Consider the following 18,033-nt stretch of genomic DNA (forward strand, 5'->3'; position numbering starts at 1 on the left):
ACACTGTATTTTGTCTTTCATTACTGTGCCACAGTATTAAATATCAAGATGATGCAATGTACTTGCTGGTAAGGCATTTGATGCCACTCAGTGTGAGTAAAGCTTTTAAAGCCCATTTGGGCTCTCTGGAGTTCAGAGAGAGACTCTGCATAATTTGGTGCCTGAACAGCACACCACCTATTATTTAGGACTATGGTGCTACAACAGATTACCATATGTTTTTGAAAAATACAATAACATTCACAACATGGTTTAAAAAGCTTCTGAATATAAAAAGGACTTTTATTTGTCTGTCTTAATATTTCAGTCAACGAAAACATAAATATATTTTTATAGCTTTACCTTTTATACCGCAAGGTTTCAGCAAAAACATGCAATAGTAATGATATAGCAGCAGGTTTCAAGACATTATATGATGGGTAAAATTAAATATATGTGTATACAACAGTTTTGTTCTTGTCCTTGAATCTGATTGGCTGAGAGGTTTTTCTAACCATGAGATAATTCCCAGTATCTCCACGGGATCTCTTTTCACCATTTGAATCACTCCGCTTGCAGCATTTCTCACAGTGAGTGTGATGGCGGATGCCCAAGACCGCTATAATTTTAGAAATACTACTGTTGTTGTGTAGTTCAACATTTTCAAATTAGTAACGCAGACTTACTAATTAAAATATATTAAAACAGAAAACAGCTATTTTGATTGTTTTAAAAATATTTTATTATTATTTATTGTTCTTATACTTCACAGTATGTACTGTTGACAGTATTCAAGTTTTGTTATCGTACTATTTTTTTTTAAGTAAATGCAGCCTCAGCTGGCACAAAGGACTTCTCTCTAAAACATTAATCCCAAGTTTTTTAACCCTCAAGCATCCTTCGTTATAGTAGCCCCTTAATTTGTCCATCGTAGAACAAAGGTCTCAGGTGTGATACAAATAATAAAAAAAATGCTCTCAATTTTAGTGTTTCCCATTCATTTCCTTTGGGTGCGCACTTTTGACCACAAAGGACAAATTAAGGAGCTTTTTTTTCTTTCTAATCTGTCTCCCTCTTCTCTTTTCACTGTCTTGTATACAAACCCTGTTGTGCCATGACTGGACATGTTAACACAGACCTTGATAATGCTAAAATGTAATGGTATGCCATCCACAAGAAGAGCCTAAGGAGTACTTGTTAATATGGGTGCTTTTCCATTTTCTGTGTCTTTTCTGTGGGTTTAAGTTGCTGATCAGTTTTTTTTTTCTTTGTTGTAGGGTCCTATATGAGGGGAAAGAGCGTCTTATTCAGGGTTGTGAGGTCATTGAGGCCACACCGTTTGGCCGCTGTGCAAATGTCAACAACAGCTCTGCCACATCCCAGCGCATATTCATTACATTCCGCCGCACCCCCTGTCCAGCCCCAGAACTCATTGGCTGTGACTGACATCTGCGTCATCATCACAAACAAGGGCGAGACTCCTCCTCACACTTTCTGTAAAGTGGCCAAGAACCCTTCAACTGTGGCTTGGTGAGTTCAGCATGGAAGTCATAACAATGTAAAAAATAAACTGTGCTGTTATACAATTCATAGTTGTCAGTCACGTTACTGGGGTGGAGGGAAAAAAACACTGGAGCAGTCTAAACATCTTAACATGAAAAGCACTCAACATGGCTAAATGATTAATTTTAAACAACACCCAGTTAGACTTTATTTTAAAGGTGTCATATGATGTGATTTAAATTTTTCCTTTCTCTTGGAGTGTTACAAGCTCTTAAAGAAGAAGATCTGTAAAGTTTCAAAGACTAAATTCTCAAATCCAAAGAGATATTCTTTATAAAAGTTAAGAGTCAACCACGCCTACCTAAACCAGCTCATTCTAACACGCCCCCACATGTCTACGTCACCATGTGGGAAGATTTGCATAACACCATCCAAATGTTCACGCAAAGAAAAGAGGCGTAACTTTTATTGTCGCTGTAGTATTGTTGCTTTGCCGGCGCCCGCTCACTCTAGCCCGCTGTGTGTTTCGTTGTGAAAGCAAACTACTTTGTTTGGCCTTCCAAAAGAGGACACAACTAGATATCAGTGGTTTAAGTTGTAACCACTGTTTCCAGAAGCCCAACAGTTCAACCCCAAATATTCAGATGTGTTGCAGAACATTTTGCGGAGGATGAGCGACTATTTCCTCATAATTAAATTTCTTAATTTCTTAGCCAGAATTGATGTGTGATTAATTTGGAATTTAATTTGATTCATTAATTAGCACATAATATAATTAATACATTAAAAATTAAAAGCACTTGACAGCCCTACTACTACTACTAAGTATGTCATAAAAATAGTGATGTTGTTTCTACTCAAGCAACACTAATATCAGTACGGTGGCTTTCTCAAGCCAAGATATATTACAAATCTTTGAGCAGTTAACAGTACTCCAACGAAATAGATCATTTTTCTTTTTAAACTGATGATTCAGGATCCCTCAGTATGTGGTTCATAAAGGTTTCTTCAGTTTAAGTGTGCTACTAGCTGTTGAGCTATTTCATGAACAAGATATAATTCAGTAATTCAGTTAATTTGTTTCTTCTTATTTTTCTTTTTTCATGCTCAGTGGGGATCGAGTGTATTTTTGTGTTACAGAAGTCAGTGTCTGCGTCCCAACTCCATTGCTTATAAGGCTGGTAAGTCTCCATCTCTGCCACCTTTTTCTGATTCTGTCTATCCATCTCTCTGTCTGTCTTTCCCTCCATCATTTTTTTATTCATTTTCTCTGAATCCAGGTGATTGATTTTTTTCTGGTCAGAAGCTTTTAACAGTGTTCTCAGATACTTAGTAAGCAGCATTTTTCCTCTCTGCTGAGATTTCCTGAAAATAATCACTAACTGCAAATGATTGATGTATGTGCATTTTGCAGTGGTTTTGTTTTGTTTGTAAATAAATCCCAAAAAAGGTCCCAGGGCTCTGTAAAACAGTGTCTAACAGTCCTCCGTTTATATGTTCAGCACATCACTGTGCACATAAATAATGTCTGTTTGATGTGTTAGTTTAAATGCTGACTGCTTTTATGCTTTAGTATGGTGGTCATGACCTTTAGATTGTCATAGTTCACTTTTTGGTCAGCAAACAGTCAGTCACAGTTGCCAAGTCCGCATATTATATTATTATATGCAACTTTGGGCTGCTTATTTTTTTTTTTTTTTGAAAAGTTGCGTTAAAAAATCCTGGGTTGCGTTTTTTTTTTTCTTATTTAAAAAAAAAAATATATGGTTGCTTGTTAGGAAAATCTGACAAGCTACTTTGTTTCCTTACATTTATGTTTGACGTATTCTCCAGTGTATTGATTGACACTCTGTCTGCTCACAGTTAAAGGCCAATTAGTGCAATAATATTATATATAAAGTGCTGTAGCGTAATTCATCAAAAAATCCGCCCATCATGTTCAGAAAGAAGGAGCATGATGCTGTAATCCAAGTGATGATTAGACATAATAAGAGGAGTGGGATGACTTTTCTTTATAAGGGTAATTTTTGTAATGTATATATCATGGGCTGTAAATAAAAAAACAAGTAGGCTTATATACAGTATGTACATTTGTTTTGAATATATTTTATTAGGCTATAAATATGTGACTATTAGGGGTGCACGATAAATATCGGTCCAATAATTAATGCGCATCTCGTCAGTAAAGCCGGTTCTCTAATCAGCGGTAAATTCCATCAGGTGCGTGATTTCACATAAAGCCGGCTTTACTGATGAGATGTGCATTAATTATCGGCCAATATTTATCGTGCATCCCTAGTGAGTTACAGCTCCCCTTTGAAACTCCTGTGTTCTTCTCCTTTTTTATTCATCTCTCTAATCCTATTTCTGCTCACAGGTGATTGGAGATGAGTATTGTTCCCAGTTTGATTTTTGTAAAATAACTTCTGTTTTTACTTTTTAGATAAAAGAGTAGTTTCAGTTTTAATATGTTGCAGGACTCATTTATTGGTATTAAATAATTTATAAAAATATTGAGGATAATAAAAAAAAATATTGGTCTTGTTTTTGAAGCTTCGGTTGCTTATTTGTCTTGCGAGAGTTGGCAACAGTGCAGTCAGTTTCTTTATCTCCATGTTGCATCACTTCCTGTCACATGACATGTTAATCACAAAGAAACAACTTCACTTCCTGTCTCATCACTTTCAAGAGGATGTTTTTTTTTCTTCTTTTTTTAAATAGCATAAATGCTGATGCCATAAGACAGGACATCAATGATATCTAATCATAGAAACATGGCACACATTCAAACACTATGGTTCTAATGAATCATTCCATTTGCAGATCTGATCTTTCGCTATCCTGAGGAGGACTATGAATCATTTCCCCTCTCTGAGTCTGTACCCCTCTTTTGCCTTCCTATGGGGGCCAAGATTGAGTGCTGGGCTCCTAACACACGCTACCCTTTACCTGTCTTCTCCACATGTTTGTCCCTCACCAACTCCAATGGAGAAAAGGTAAATAAAATATTGATGTCAGTGTGATCCTACTAGTCCTGGTGCCAGGACACACGAACTGGGGGGGGGGGGTGTATTCTGATTGTCAAATATGTGTAAGTGAAAGTAAATTTGTTTGTCATTTAAAAACTTTATAATGCTCATTCTCAGAATCGGATCATTATAAAGTTACCTAGGATCATTTATACTGTAGTCTTTTCTCACAGCAGCTGGAATATCATGGGGGATTGTAATCCAGAAAAGGATTATGTGTTTATGAAATGCATGTGACTGAAATTAGATTTATTCCAGTTTTAAAAATGTGCTTCTGATTACAGATATCCTATGTGGGATCACAAAAGATTTGTATTTAAAGAGAAACCAGTTCTTAGGAAGAATTTGCCTTTTGGGTTAAAATAATTTCTTTACATGAAATCGAATGGTATGACAATTAGAGATTAGACCTGTACAGAAACTGAAATCTACACGATAATATACACGCACACATTTATAATGATTTAATCACCATTGTTATCCAGTGAAAATTCTTTATTTGGGTCAAATTTCCAAGTCATAGGCTAGAAGTTGTGATTCCGAAGTACAGTATTCCACACCGGTGCCCGGTGACTTACAGCCACACATCAAAACATTAGATTCATCCACACCATGCCGGTGCTCAACCCACGCAAGGAAGATAATTCCACAAATAACTGCAATTGCAGGTTTTCAAACAGAGATGGCGACAAAGAGGCAAAACTTAAGGACTGCAGCTTTAAAAAACTCTGTGTGTATTTAACAAATGTCTTTTTTTTTATAATTAATTTAAATGTCTGAAACCTACATTTTTAAATACATTTTATGTGGTTTTAAACAGTGGATTATTGTGATATAGGCAGCGCCAGATATCGCAAAAACACGTTTGAGTTTAGCAGTGAATGTTCTTAATACACCAGTGACCATCTGCATAGAATGGTTTAAAATCAGCATGGTTGGAGGGGCTCAAATTGATTCTGAGGTGGCACAAATCAGATCCGATACCCGCTTGGTTGAAATCGTATTTATTTTTAGATTAATTTTATTTTAGCTTACCGAGTTAAAAATCATATACGGGGGGGGGGGGGGTGGGTCATTCAGATCATTGCGGGGGGCTTCAGAACAACACCCCCCAAGCCCCCCCCCCCTTTGATGCAGGGCCTGGATACTACTGTCATTCAGCTATATGTGTGGTGCAAAAATGTGTGAATTTTCATTCTTTTATTTTGAGAAGACATGTATTATACTTTTTAACAGCACTGTAGGTCAAAGACTGATAATTCTATCTGAATCTGTTCAGATTTAATGGATGGCATAAGTTGAAATTGCAACCTGTGTCCCCTATTTTTGTTCCCCCTTCTGCAGGTGTATGGAGCTGGAATACAGTTCTATGAGCCATATCCTGTGGATGTCTCAGCGAGAAACAAAAGATCCAGCTAGGTCTGGTCTCCACTGTGGACAAAAAAGGCCATCCCAACCGCACAGTCAACACCAAACAAGTATGCATCTGCCTGCTGTCCCGCTGGCCTTTCTTTAGTCCTTTCAGGAAGTTCCTAATGTTCCTTTACAAGCTGTCAGCCAATGGAGTCAAACCCTCTGCCCATTGAGAAGTACAAATCAGATTCTTTCTTTCAAAACTGCAGTTCACCACAATATGAATCTGTTCCAAAACCGAATTAACTGTCTACAATAGGTAGCTGTCTTCCAAGGCAGCATAGTAACCATCATGGAACCTCATAAGTGACTGATTTGGAAAAGCTCTACATAGACTGTTATCAGTATATTTGTAATAGTAAATCACCTAGCCATGTGTTTATCAGAAGAGGTCATTTGTTTCATTGTGATATCAGTCTATTAGTTGGGTTAATATGATTGATTTCTTTTGTTTTTTTTAGACACATATCCCATTTCATGCACAATGTCTCCTTCCCTTCTCCTCAGAGACCAAGAATACTGGTCCAGGTAAGGAGGACAGATTTTTTTTCACTGTTTATTCTGGATTTCAAAGTTATACATTTATAATACCTGTAACCATACACTGACGAGCCAAAATATTATGAGCAGACACAGGTGAAGTAAATAATGTTGATCATCTTCATAAATATAAATATATTAAAGGTCAGAGTAAATTAGATGTTAAGCAGACAATCAGTTCTCGTAATCAGCATGTTGGATGCAGGCGAGATGGGCAAAAATAAAGATCTGTTTATGGGGCTGCTTAGCCACACACCAATCTTAGTGTCGACAATGACCCCTGTCCACCATCGAAAGCACCTACAACAGGCATGCGAGTGTAGGAACTGGACATTGGAGAAGTGGAAGAAGGTTGCTTTTGGTACTGTTTATCTAGGGGGGAGAGTGATGGCACCGGGAATGCACTGTGTGGACAATGACAAGACGGTGGAGAGAGCGATTCTCCTGGACAATGTTCTTCCCGGGAAACTATGTCCAAAAAATTCATGTGGTGGTAAATTTGACATGTGCTACCTACCTACACGTTTCAGACCAGGTACTCCCCCTTCATGACAATGGTGTTCCCTGGTGGAAAGTGGCCTATTTTAACAGAAGAAATGCACCCTGCCCCACAACTGCACACATTGTTCAGGAAATGGTTTAAAAAATATATAATGAAGAGTTTCTAGGTGTTGCCCTGGCCTTCAATTCCCCTGATCTCAATCAACTGAGCATCCGTGGATGTGCTGGACCCAGCAAGTTCAATCCATGGCGGCTCTACCTCGCAAACCTAAAGGACTTGAAAGATCTGCTGCTAACATTTTGGTGCCGGATACCGTACTACACTTTCAAGGGTCTTGTAGAGTCCATGCCTCAGCGGGTTGTCAATGTTTTTGGCAGCACACGGAGGACCTACAGCATATTAGGGAGTTGGTCATAATATTTTGGCTTATCTGTGTATGTTTGTTTATAGAGTTATACGAGTTATATATTTGATGTTGACTTTTTGTCTCAACGGATTGTTTAGACTTTGTTTAGGTAATGCCAGATCTATTTTTTTCCCCCCGTAAGCTGTCGGCACATGACACCTTAATCCTGTCCCAACCTGTCTGTACACCTTTACCACTAAGGTAATTATTTCTGTTTGATTAAAGTATGTACATAGGTTAAGCTACTAGTGTTTTAGATAATGAAATATGAAACAAGTGGGCATATAATAATAGATAAATTTTTGTTGTTTGGACAGTTTTCTGGTTGTAAAATCTTAGTGAAACTTAAGTGTTTCCCACACAGTAATTTAGTGAGACTTTGGCTTTCAACTGACAGATTTTAGATCTACAGATGCTTCACCAAAGCAGTGGCACAGAACACAATGTTTTTATAGAAGTGTAAAATGTTTGGTTTATTATGAAACTGTGGTAGGACACATTAGTACGGTGAGTGAGAAGTGCAAAACAGATTACAAAATAACAAATTACAAACGCAAATGCAAATCTGAAAACAAAATAACAATTCAGAAAACACAACAACAATTCAGATACATAATAGAAGCGATATTTAAAAGAATGTTGATAACCAAACCGTTTTGGTTCCCACCTCCACTGTATGGACAAAAAATACATTTACCTGTCAAATCGGCATTTTCTTTTCACTCAATCACAAGATCCTCTCTATAGTTATTGGTTTTAACTGACCAGTGTACTAGGTTCTATAAAATTGAAAGGTTCACGAGTCTCTAAAACGTAATTTTGGCTGTGTTGCATATTACATCACACAATATTTTTAGTATTAAGCTGAAGGTGCTGTAATAGTCACCTTTAAGCTCTATATAGTAAATAATTTGTAACTCAGTGTTACAGTGTCTGTTGGGCAAGGAATTACATTGAGATTGTGATGACTGTTTAAATAGGTAAGTTCACACTACAGCTATAATGATAATAACTTTAACTATAACAAGGTTTTAATAATTGTTTTAATTTAATTAGAAAAGGTAAGTTCACACTACAGCTATAATGATAATAACTTTTAAATGTTTTGTTTTAATTTCATAAGAATAGGGAAGTCCACACCACAATTATACTGATACAGATATTTTTTTCTAGCTGATAAACAGTCAGTTTACTTTTTTGTTCTTAAACCTTTTGAAGAGAAAAGAGAAGTAAATAATAAAGTAATAAATAATAATAGATTTGAAGTAATAATAAGGAATATTCACCTTTCAGAACAATGACAATCTAAACCTTATAGTGTTTTCAAATATGTCAGTATGAAATGTCCTTCTACCATGAATTAAAACCACTTCTGTAAAATTATCATCTGATTTTGATTATTTTTCACTCTTCCTCTTCTCTGCTTTTCAGTGGAGCAGACTACAGCACACTGCTGATGAATCTGGGCCCAGAAAACTGTGCCACTCTGCTACACTTTATCCTTCTGGAAAGCAAGATCCTGTTGCACTCCCCTCTGAGACCAGCCGTACTGACTGGGGTGGCTGAGGCTGTTGTGGCGGTGAGTATTTGGGGGGAAAAAAAAATTGGTTTGCCACTTTCGTACAATGTTTTCACAGTAAAAACATTCTTATTTACTCATACAAAACATTCTACAGATTCAGAACCATGTACACTGATATAATCTTAATAAATTATGCCGGATTGTTAAAGTCTGCTGCATCCTCTATAATCAAAATTGAAATTACACATGGCAAATGCACTAAGCACAAAATAGGGAAGCACTGAATTTTCGGGTGCCAAAAATAGCATTTTCGGACGAAAGAGAAAAAACCAGCCAAACTGTGCCACACCGCTCATCAGTGTTCAGCACGCAGGTTTCACTCTCCTTCTCTGTCGTCTTGCGTTGTGTGACGCACCGCTCAATATTCCGCTCTATGAGTTTGCGTTCCACTTATGTACCTCTCATTCTAACTGGAAATAGCAAAGTCCCCTCAAATAAGGTGCCAACAGGAAATTTAGTGTGCTTGTAGTGTTTTTTGTTTGCAGCACTACAGCTGCACTGGGCAACACTGGTAAAATACCGCTACCTTCTTCTTCACAGATCCGCTCACATGCTCTGATAATAACAGATTTGTAGTAGGACTATACATTAATTGGCTAATTAGACCAAAAATAAATTATATCTGATTCTGTTGCATAGAACTGAATAAAAATAATACATCAATATTTATTAATATATTTTCTGTGCAGTGTGGTTATTTTATTGGGTTTTGTTTTGTTTTGTTTTTAATTCAGTGTCAGTGCAATTCAGTTAAATTAAATAGTCTTACAAAATGACATCATATTATTTAATAAAATAATAAATAATTATTACAAAGTATTTTCAGTTTTGATTTTCAGTCAAGTGCATCCAGAATTTTGGGGGTTTCGGTTTCATTCCTAGCACAAAATGTTTGTGAATGTAAATTGCAAGTAGAGTAATTGAAAGTAATGTAAATTGTATTCTCATTTAAACCTATTGTTCAGAAGGGAATGAAAATATTTGAAGGATTTGTTATATTAATAAATGGGACACCATTGTCATTATCATCTCCGTCTAGATGATCTTCCCATTCCAGTGGCAGTGTCCTTATATCCCTCTTTGCCCTCTGTCTCTGGCGGGGGTCCTCAATGCACCATGTCCCTTCATTGTGGGCGTTGACTCTCGATACTTTGATCTCTACGATCCCCCACCTGATGTGGTCTGTGTGGACTTGGACACCAACACTATATACTTGTGAGCACCCTTGAACTTTAAGATTAAACCTTTGGGAATGTATTGATATTTGTTATTTTTTCAAGGCATGGAATATTATTTATTTGTGATATTTGCCTTTTTTTTGTTTTAGGTCTGATGAAAAAAGAAATAGTAACTGGAAGAACCTCCCAAAGAAGCCCTGCAAAGGTCTCATACACTCTCTAGGAAATCTTCACCATCAGCTTGCCACTGGTAAGATCTCCTTTCACCCTTTACAGCTTCTTTATGCATTAAAATGATCTCCCTCTGCTGCATCACTGAATTTTTTCAGTAAAAAAAGGTGTGACTATGGGTACGTGAAACCTATTGTATATGAGGAATTTTTCCATACAGTTCGGCGTACAGCACTAGAAGGCTTGGCGGTGGAGATGACCCCTATCGAAGCAGACTTTACCTGGCATAAGAAAAAGACAGAGCTGGAGATGGAGATTCAGGAGGCGTTCCTGCGCTTTATGGCATGCATACTGAAGGGCTACCGAACCTACCTCAAGCCAATCACACAAGCACCTTCTGAGAAAGCTACTGCTGCAGACTCACTCTATGACCTGCAAGGTAACTCTTCCAGCAGAATAGTGCCCTGTGTAGTGATATGAGATCTTGGTTTTGTGTCCAAGGTCCACAAGACTGTTGGATGTCCCATTGCTTATTTTGACATATTGAAGAGCTCCTTCCCTTTTTTGTAATATCTAGTATCCTTTTGTTAATATCACGACCATGAACAAGATTTGCTACTTGCTAATGCTAGTCAGGTGGTATCAAGGGAGGGACATTCTTATTCTAGAGTGTTTATTTCATGACTCATCTCACACTTATTTTGTCCAATCTCTTTGCTCCATTTGTTCACTCAATAAAAGAACTGTGTTTAAATGTGTTTATGAGTTAAGCTTTTAGGACTACGCCTGCATACAGCTAGCCTCAAAGCTAACAGACATAAATGAAAATTTATAGCAAGGCATGTCTCTGTATGTGCCTGTACAAAGTGTAATTATTGCCAAAGTATTGAGCTACTGCAACTGATTTGTCACTGAATATTAATTCTAATGTCTCTTCTTTAGGATTCTTAAAGAGTAGAGATCGTGCGCATCAGAAGTTCTACTCTCAGCTCACCAAGACTCAGATCTTCATCCGCTTCATTGAGGAATGTACTTTTGTTAGCGACAAAGACACCAGCTTGGCTTTCTTTGATGACTGCATTGGAAAAGTAAGATTGTGACCACATTGCAATGCATAAACCTGTTTTCTCTCCTCCACCCCCCCCCCCCCCCCTCTCCGTTCAGCTGCACCCATTAGGGGTCATCACAGGAGAATTATCCACAAATTCATTTTGCACAGGTTTTGTGACAGGGGATACAGAAGCTTATTCTTATGTATGTTTTTATTAGTGGTGCATGCTAATGTACGGTTACTATTGCTCATAATTACTTAGACTGCAATTTTTGCCTGGTGGATGATAAAATGGATTTTCACTGAAGGAAGAACCTGAGCCTTCTCGCGGGATCAGTACAGTATATCATGGTTTGATTATCAGCGATGGACTCGTTTGACCTAGCAACCATGTAGACACTCTAGCAGTGCATAGAAATTCTCAAAACACTTTAGCAACCATATAGCAATGCCCTGGTTTCTACACTAGCAATTACACAGTAAAGTGCAAACAAACTCTTAAAATACCCCAACATGACAACCACTCTGAACGTCCACCATCATACAGCAGATTTTTCAGAGTGAAACACCACATTTTTTACAAAATGTAAAAACAACAACAACAACAAAAAGGAGCTATGAAAAAAATTGTTGAAGTATTTTAGTTTCTGAACCACTAATAGGAAGCTTATCTCCCAATGGCAAGAACAGGGCATGCAGAGTTTCCTATTATTGAATTTGTTTCCCCACATCTCTCTTTCAGCTTTTTCCTTCCGACAAAGGAACAGAAAAGGGTACAAAGGTGAGCCACTCCTATCAGTTAGGTGTTTCTGTGTCATGCTTGATGTCATATTAGTGATACACCCAGTGTAAGGCAAAGTAAAGCAAAACAGACTGACCAGGTTTTTTTTATATATAAAGCCTGATGGCAGATTGGGCAGACTGAGCTGATGTTAAACATGGCCCATGTTTTACTGTCCTCAGATCTGTTTTGTTGTGGCAGCTTTAAAGACTGTGATAAAGGACATTTAGTCTTAGACCTACAATTAAGGGATATGTAGGAACAGATGGTTATTGTTCTTCATATGCAGAGCAGTTGGTTTAGTAGTTAAATTATTTACTCTGCCATCTGCTGTTGGGTGCATTGGCACATCATATATCTAAACACTCTTAGCATGGGAATAATGTGGAGAGAGTAATGGAAAGTTCCAGCAACTCTGCAAGCTGATGGATATTACATGCCAGAGTGCTTGTTAAAGGTGAAAGCAAAAAAAAAAAACACCTTTTTTTCTTTTGACCATATTGGTCAGCATATGAGCTCTTTAAATTGTCACATACTATTTTATCAAACACATTAGTGTTTGAAAACATTACGTGTGATTCATGCATTAAGACTATAACTGCATTGCATAGGCTGAAGGTGAGTCATCTGAGGACACCAGGCTGATGGAACTGGATGAGTCACTGAAGAGTGAGCACACAGTCTTCGTCATGCCTCCGGAACCACCGCCAGCAGAAGATGGTCCTGACCCCCCTCCCAAATATAGGTATACACACATAGCGATATAACAATACCTTAATTTCAGTAACAATCCCAGTGAAATCCCATGATTCACAATATCAGTTTCAGTACAAGAGCAAAAATGAAATTAAGTTAAATATAAAATAGCATGTAACTTTTAAAATAGAAGCAAGCAAATGGGAGCAAAACAATAACTAGTTTGCGTTGGTGCTGTGTTTATAGCTGATCACTCCACATTTCTCTACTGAAATACTTTATTTAACTCTTAATTATTATTATTATTATTATTATTATTATTATTATTATTATTACTACTACTACACTTTTCTTCATTTTTCTGATCTACAGAGTTTTTATTATTTTTTTATTATTCCTGGTCACTTGTACTTCACAGATCTATGTTATTCCTTGGTGATTTGTATTTCATGTTAATTTTAGCAATCTCAAAATAGTCTATTTTTTCAGATTTGTTTGCCTTTATTGTGACGGAACAGTATTTTACTCTAACTCTGGGCGCCCGGAGAAGCTATTTGTTGGCATGGTGCCGATGAGGCTATTAACGCTTACTAAAGATAATTTTTTGTGTGAACTCTCAAAAAACAGCAACAAGATTTACAGTATAGTAGGTTATCATCACTGAATGTTTGTCTAAGTGGTCTCCAAAGAAATTGCACAGAATATATAGATAGGCGATTTTTGGGAGTAGGTGCCATTCTCCTTGTGAAATTTGGAAAAAATTCTTTGTAGTATTAGTATTTAACTAACGGCTCATAGAAATTACAGCAGATAATGACTGTATCACCTACTTTAAAACAAAGACTCTGTCTGTTCCACAAAAACAATAATTTAGGAAAAACCAACATTTTTTTAAGATATTTACTAAAGTTTGGGCTTCTAAACAGTAGTTTGCTTTTATCAAAATCACTAATTAAAAATTAAATCATTAATGATCATAAACTGGATGTACTCTGTTTGACAGAAACCTGAATAAGATAAATATATTACTTTAAATTAGTCTGCTCTTCCAGGGTATTGTTGATCTTGTATCTTGCTATTATTGACATGAGCTACAGTACACTTGAAAGGGCATGGAGGAGGCCATAATCATATGCTCGAGTTAGTTTTTTCATGGAGTTGATGTCAATAATATACTGCAGAGTGATGACATGTTCGATGTGTCCACTTATCACCATAATCATATACTTGAGTTAGTTTTGTCATATGGAGTTGTTCATTAAAATGTACATGTGATGATGTGTCAGATGTGTCCACTACCTTGTCTCTTTTATGTTGTACTTAATTAGTAGACTATTAGTATTAGTATACTGTTATTTCAAGCATGAAAGACAACTTCAGTATTCATTTTTCAGATTTATCACAAATGATCTTTATATTTGATGTCTCTGAAGTAATTGATGTTAGAGAAAATCGTCACAGTGATACAATGAGTACACTCATGCTTTTAGGAAAGCAGCTTGAAAAATGGAGCACAGGTGAAAGTGTAAAAATTGTATTACAGAGGTATTTCAAGGGGCATGGAAGGATAATGTTTCTAACTACAGACAGGCTAACAGTTGCAAGATTGGCCAATTACAGAGAATTCAAAGAAAAAGAAAAAAGAAAAAAAAAAAAAGGCCCCCATGACTGGGGTAGCATTTTTGAAAACTTTTGTGAGGCAGCATTATGCTTGCAGTGGTTGGTCAGACTTTATTCGGTTCATAATTCATAGGTTTTTCTTTGTTTGTTTGTATAATTCAATAGTATTTTTGTTGCAAATTTTGAATGATTCAGTCCAATTCATAACAAACTTTATAATAAGTATATCAAGGGCTTAAGAGACAGAATATATAGTTGAGTTGTGTACAGTGTAAAAACTTTTACCATATATATACTGGATGTAAGAGTAAATGTAGAGGTTAGTTTAAAGCACTTAATGACATTTTCTCATTTTCCATGACCTAATATAAAGTGAGAATGGTTTATGGTTGATAAGTTGTTAACAAAGCATTATCTAACTCTTTACATATGAGCTAGTTAGACAGTAAAAATTTGGTTAATTACAGTGACAATGAATGAAGAACTCACTATTTGTGTAGAGTCTATTAATGCATTAACTACAATTTAAACTATGAATTAACTTTAAGCTAAAAGTTTGCAAAGGTTTTATAAGTACTGTGTAGATATGCAGTACATTCCTTTTTGCCATGGTGACAGCACACTACTTAAAGGGTTAGTTAAATTCTGTCATTAATTACTCACCCTCATGTTGTTCCAAACCTGTAAGACCTCTGTTCATCTTCAGAACACAAATTAAGATATTTTTGATGCATCCCGTGAGCTCTCTGACATTGGTAAAATAATCCATGTGACATCAGGGGTTCAACCGTAATTTTAAAAAAGTTGCGAGAATACTTACTGTGCCCAAAGAAAACAAAAATAATGACTTTATTGAACAATTCGTCTCCTCCACGTCACCCTGGCGCCAATTTGAAGAGTATCCACTGAACGTAAACAACGTATGCTGTTCTATGTCAGCTGTGTCATGCGGATACATTTTCTGCATTGTTTGCATCTAGTCGTTATTTTTGTTTACTTTTGCACACAAAAAGTATTCTCGTAGCTTCGTAAAATTACGGTTGAACCCCTGATGTCACATGGATTATTTTACCAACATCCTTGTTATGTTTCTGGACCTTGATCATGTAAGGATCCTTGCGGTCTATGGGAGGGTCAGAGAGCTCTCAGATTCCATCAAAAATATCTTAATTTGTTATCCGAAGATGAACAGAGGTCTTACGGGTTTGGAACAACATGAGGGTGAGTAATTAATGACACTGAACTATAATTTTAAGCAGCTCTTCTTTGACTTTTCTGGCATAGCTCAACCAGGCCTCGCCCTCTTTTTTTGCATATTCATTGGGTGGGAATTATTTAATTCAGTGACACTAAATGAGCCATTTGTTGTATTTCTTGAAAAATGTTTTCTGTTAATGTTTTAGTCACCTTTGAGATTTGTAACCTTGCAGATCTTTTTAAATTTCGAACTGCAACATAACACACTAATTAAATCTGAAAAAGCATAATAGGAACCCCCTTTACCTCTTTACTTTCTTTAGGACACATCTCAAAAACCTTCAGGTTGGCAGTTTTTAGGTCCTTTAATTTTCTCCTTGAATATTTTTCCGTTTGTAGACATTATCAGAAACTATGGCATTATTTTTCATTGTTATGCAGGTGATAAATTGTTGTGTATTTCCTCCAGACCTGACAAAACCTCTCAACTTGCCAAGTTAGTAAAGTGTATATGTAATATCAAATATTAGATGGCTAGCTAGGAGATATATTTATAATGAAATGAAGACAATACATATTCAGATTTGCATTTATACATTAAGGATTTAAAAATATATATTCAGATTTACAATTATGTATTTAAAATTAAATGATTAACTATATATTCACAGTTCACACTTATATTCAGACTTTCAGCAAAGAAAAAAAAGAGATGTCCATTTTTAGGAAACTGTATTTTAGAGATAATTTGTAAAATTCAAATAAACTGTACAGATCTTTACTAGAAAGTGTTTTTCATGCTTGTTCGATCAACCATAAACAATTGCACATGTACTGTATCTGTGGAACAGTCCTTAAACACTAACAGTTTATAGGTGAAAAGTGTCACAGTTCCAATAACTAGGGACATTAAAGATATCTTTCTACTAACTCCAAAAAACACCAGAAGAAAGATTCCCAGGGTTTCTGTTCATCTACTACATGAACATGCCATAGTCCCGCTGCAGGGAGGCATGAGGACTGCAGATGGTAGGAATTGCAATAAACTGCAATATCTGTAATGTAAGAGGCCTGAGACAGTGCTACAGGGAGAGGAAGGACAGCTGATTGTCAGACCACATGTGACCCTTAGTTGTGTTCGAGAACTTGTTAAGTGCCTTGGTGGAAGAGTGAAGTAACATCTCACATTATTCCATTTCTATTTATCAAATGTCTGTGAAATTTGTTCCGTTTATGTCTCAGTTGTTGAATCTTTTATGTTTGTACAAATATTTCCACATAATAAGAAATTTGATGGAAAAAAAGCATGTTTTTGCTAAGCAGCTTCACAGTAGTAAACAGGAAAATAGTAATTAAAATCCATCAGTTATTAAACAAATTCAATTTCAGCTATAAAACTATTTTTATAAGTTGACAGAAGACAATGTCTTCCTCTGTCATTATTATTTAGCTCAGTTTGGTTGAATGTTGATTTAATTTAGTTCAATAAAAATGTAATTGTTGCAAAGTTTTTCAGTAACATTGAGTATTAATTGTCTTTTAAACCCCAACCGAGCAAGCCAAAGGTGACAGTGGAAAGGAACCAAAATATTACTGTAGTGGAGAAAAAACAGGCTCAGTCAGGTTGTCAGTTCTCCTGTGGTCTAAATGAACAAACACAGTATGATTTATGTTTCCATGCTGTATCACACATCCATTCATAGTCAGCGGTTGCAGGGTTTACTAATAATGTTTAGTTTGGCCTGCTGCTTGCTCATATCTGAATGATAGTTTTGCTAAGTCATGTACATACAGCCAGCTAAGATGTGTGAGTGACTGATGAGCTCAAAATATGTACCTAATGCTTCTCTCATTACTGAGCCTAAGTCATCTGAATAAAGAAGTCTGGATAAAACTGCATACCTGCATACCTCAAAAACATACACAGTGCTAAATGTGTGGAATGCACTCCAAATGATGAGCTTACCTGTCTACAGAATCGCCCTAAACTTTTGCAACCATTTCTTAAGTACTGAGACAAAAGGGGCTTTTGCACCGCTTTAGTTCCAGAACTAAATGTACAGTACTAAAGTACTGGGACAATTTTGCGCGAACTGTTTCCCAGTACCATTTAATGGGTTGCATTTGCACCGACTGTGTGTACTAGTAAGTGACGTAAGCTGGTCAACAGCGATGACATTTGTGTGCGACTTTTAATAACGTTAACAAAGAAGAACAACATTAACAACAGGAGGATGGAGGACGCTGTGATCGGAGCTGTGCTTTTGTTGTGTCTCGCGGGTTTCACAATAATGGACATGGAATGTTAGTGTAACGTAAAGCGATTGAAAGAACGGAAAGGAGGACTAAGAAACTCCAGCGACAACTGGCAGTTTTACATTTGCT

The 18,033-nt window shown here is 36.5% G+C and overlaps 1 protein-coding gene across 1 annotated transcript in view; it reads left to right on the forward strand.

Annotated features, from left to right (window-relative positions):
• Positions 1–18,033, forward strand: part of dennd4c (DENN/MADD domain containing 4C) — a 93,891-nt gene that overhangs the window by 46,430 nt on the left and 29,428 nt on the right. The window contains 17 exon segments of the mRNA XM_042728407.1: positions 1,257–1,385; positions 1,387–1,492; positions 1,495–1,509; positions 2,594–2,663; positions 4,306–4,478; positions 5,856–5,898; positions 5,901–6,079; positions 6,081–6,100; positions 6,386–6,452; positions 7,515–7,573; positions 8,804–8,951; positions 9,994–10,169; positions 10,282–10,382; positions 10,524–10,742; positions 11,246–11,391; positions 12,097–12,135; positions 12,747–12,880. Coding sequence (XP_042584341.1) covers positions 1,257–1,385; positions 1,387–1,492; positions 1,495–1,509; positions 2,594–2,663; positions 4,306–4,478; positions 5,856–5,898; positions 5,901–6,079; positions 6,081–6,100; positions 6,386–6,452; positions 7,515–7,573; positions 8,804–8,951; positions 9,994–10,169; positions 10,282–10,382; positions 10,524–10,742; positions 11,246–11,391; positions 12,097–12,135; positions 12,747–12,880 — 1,824 coding nt within the window.

This window comes from Cyprinus carpio, chromosome B7 (assembly GCF_018340385.1).
Source record: "Cyprinus carpio isolate SPL01 chromosome B7, ASM1834038v1, whole genome shotgun sequence".
Classification (NCBI taxonomy): domain Eukaryota; kingdom Metazoa; phylum Chordata; class Actinopteri; order Cypriniformes; family Cyprinidae; genus Cyprinus; species Cyprinus carpio.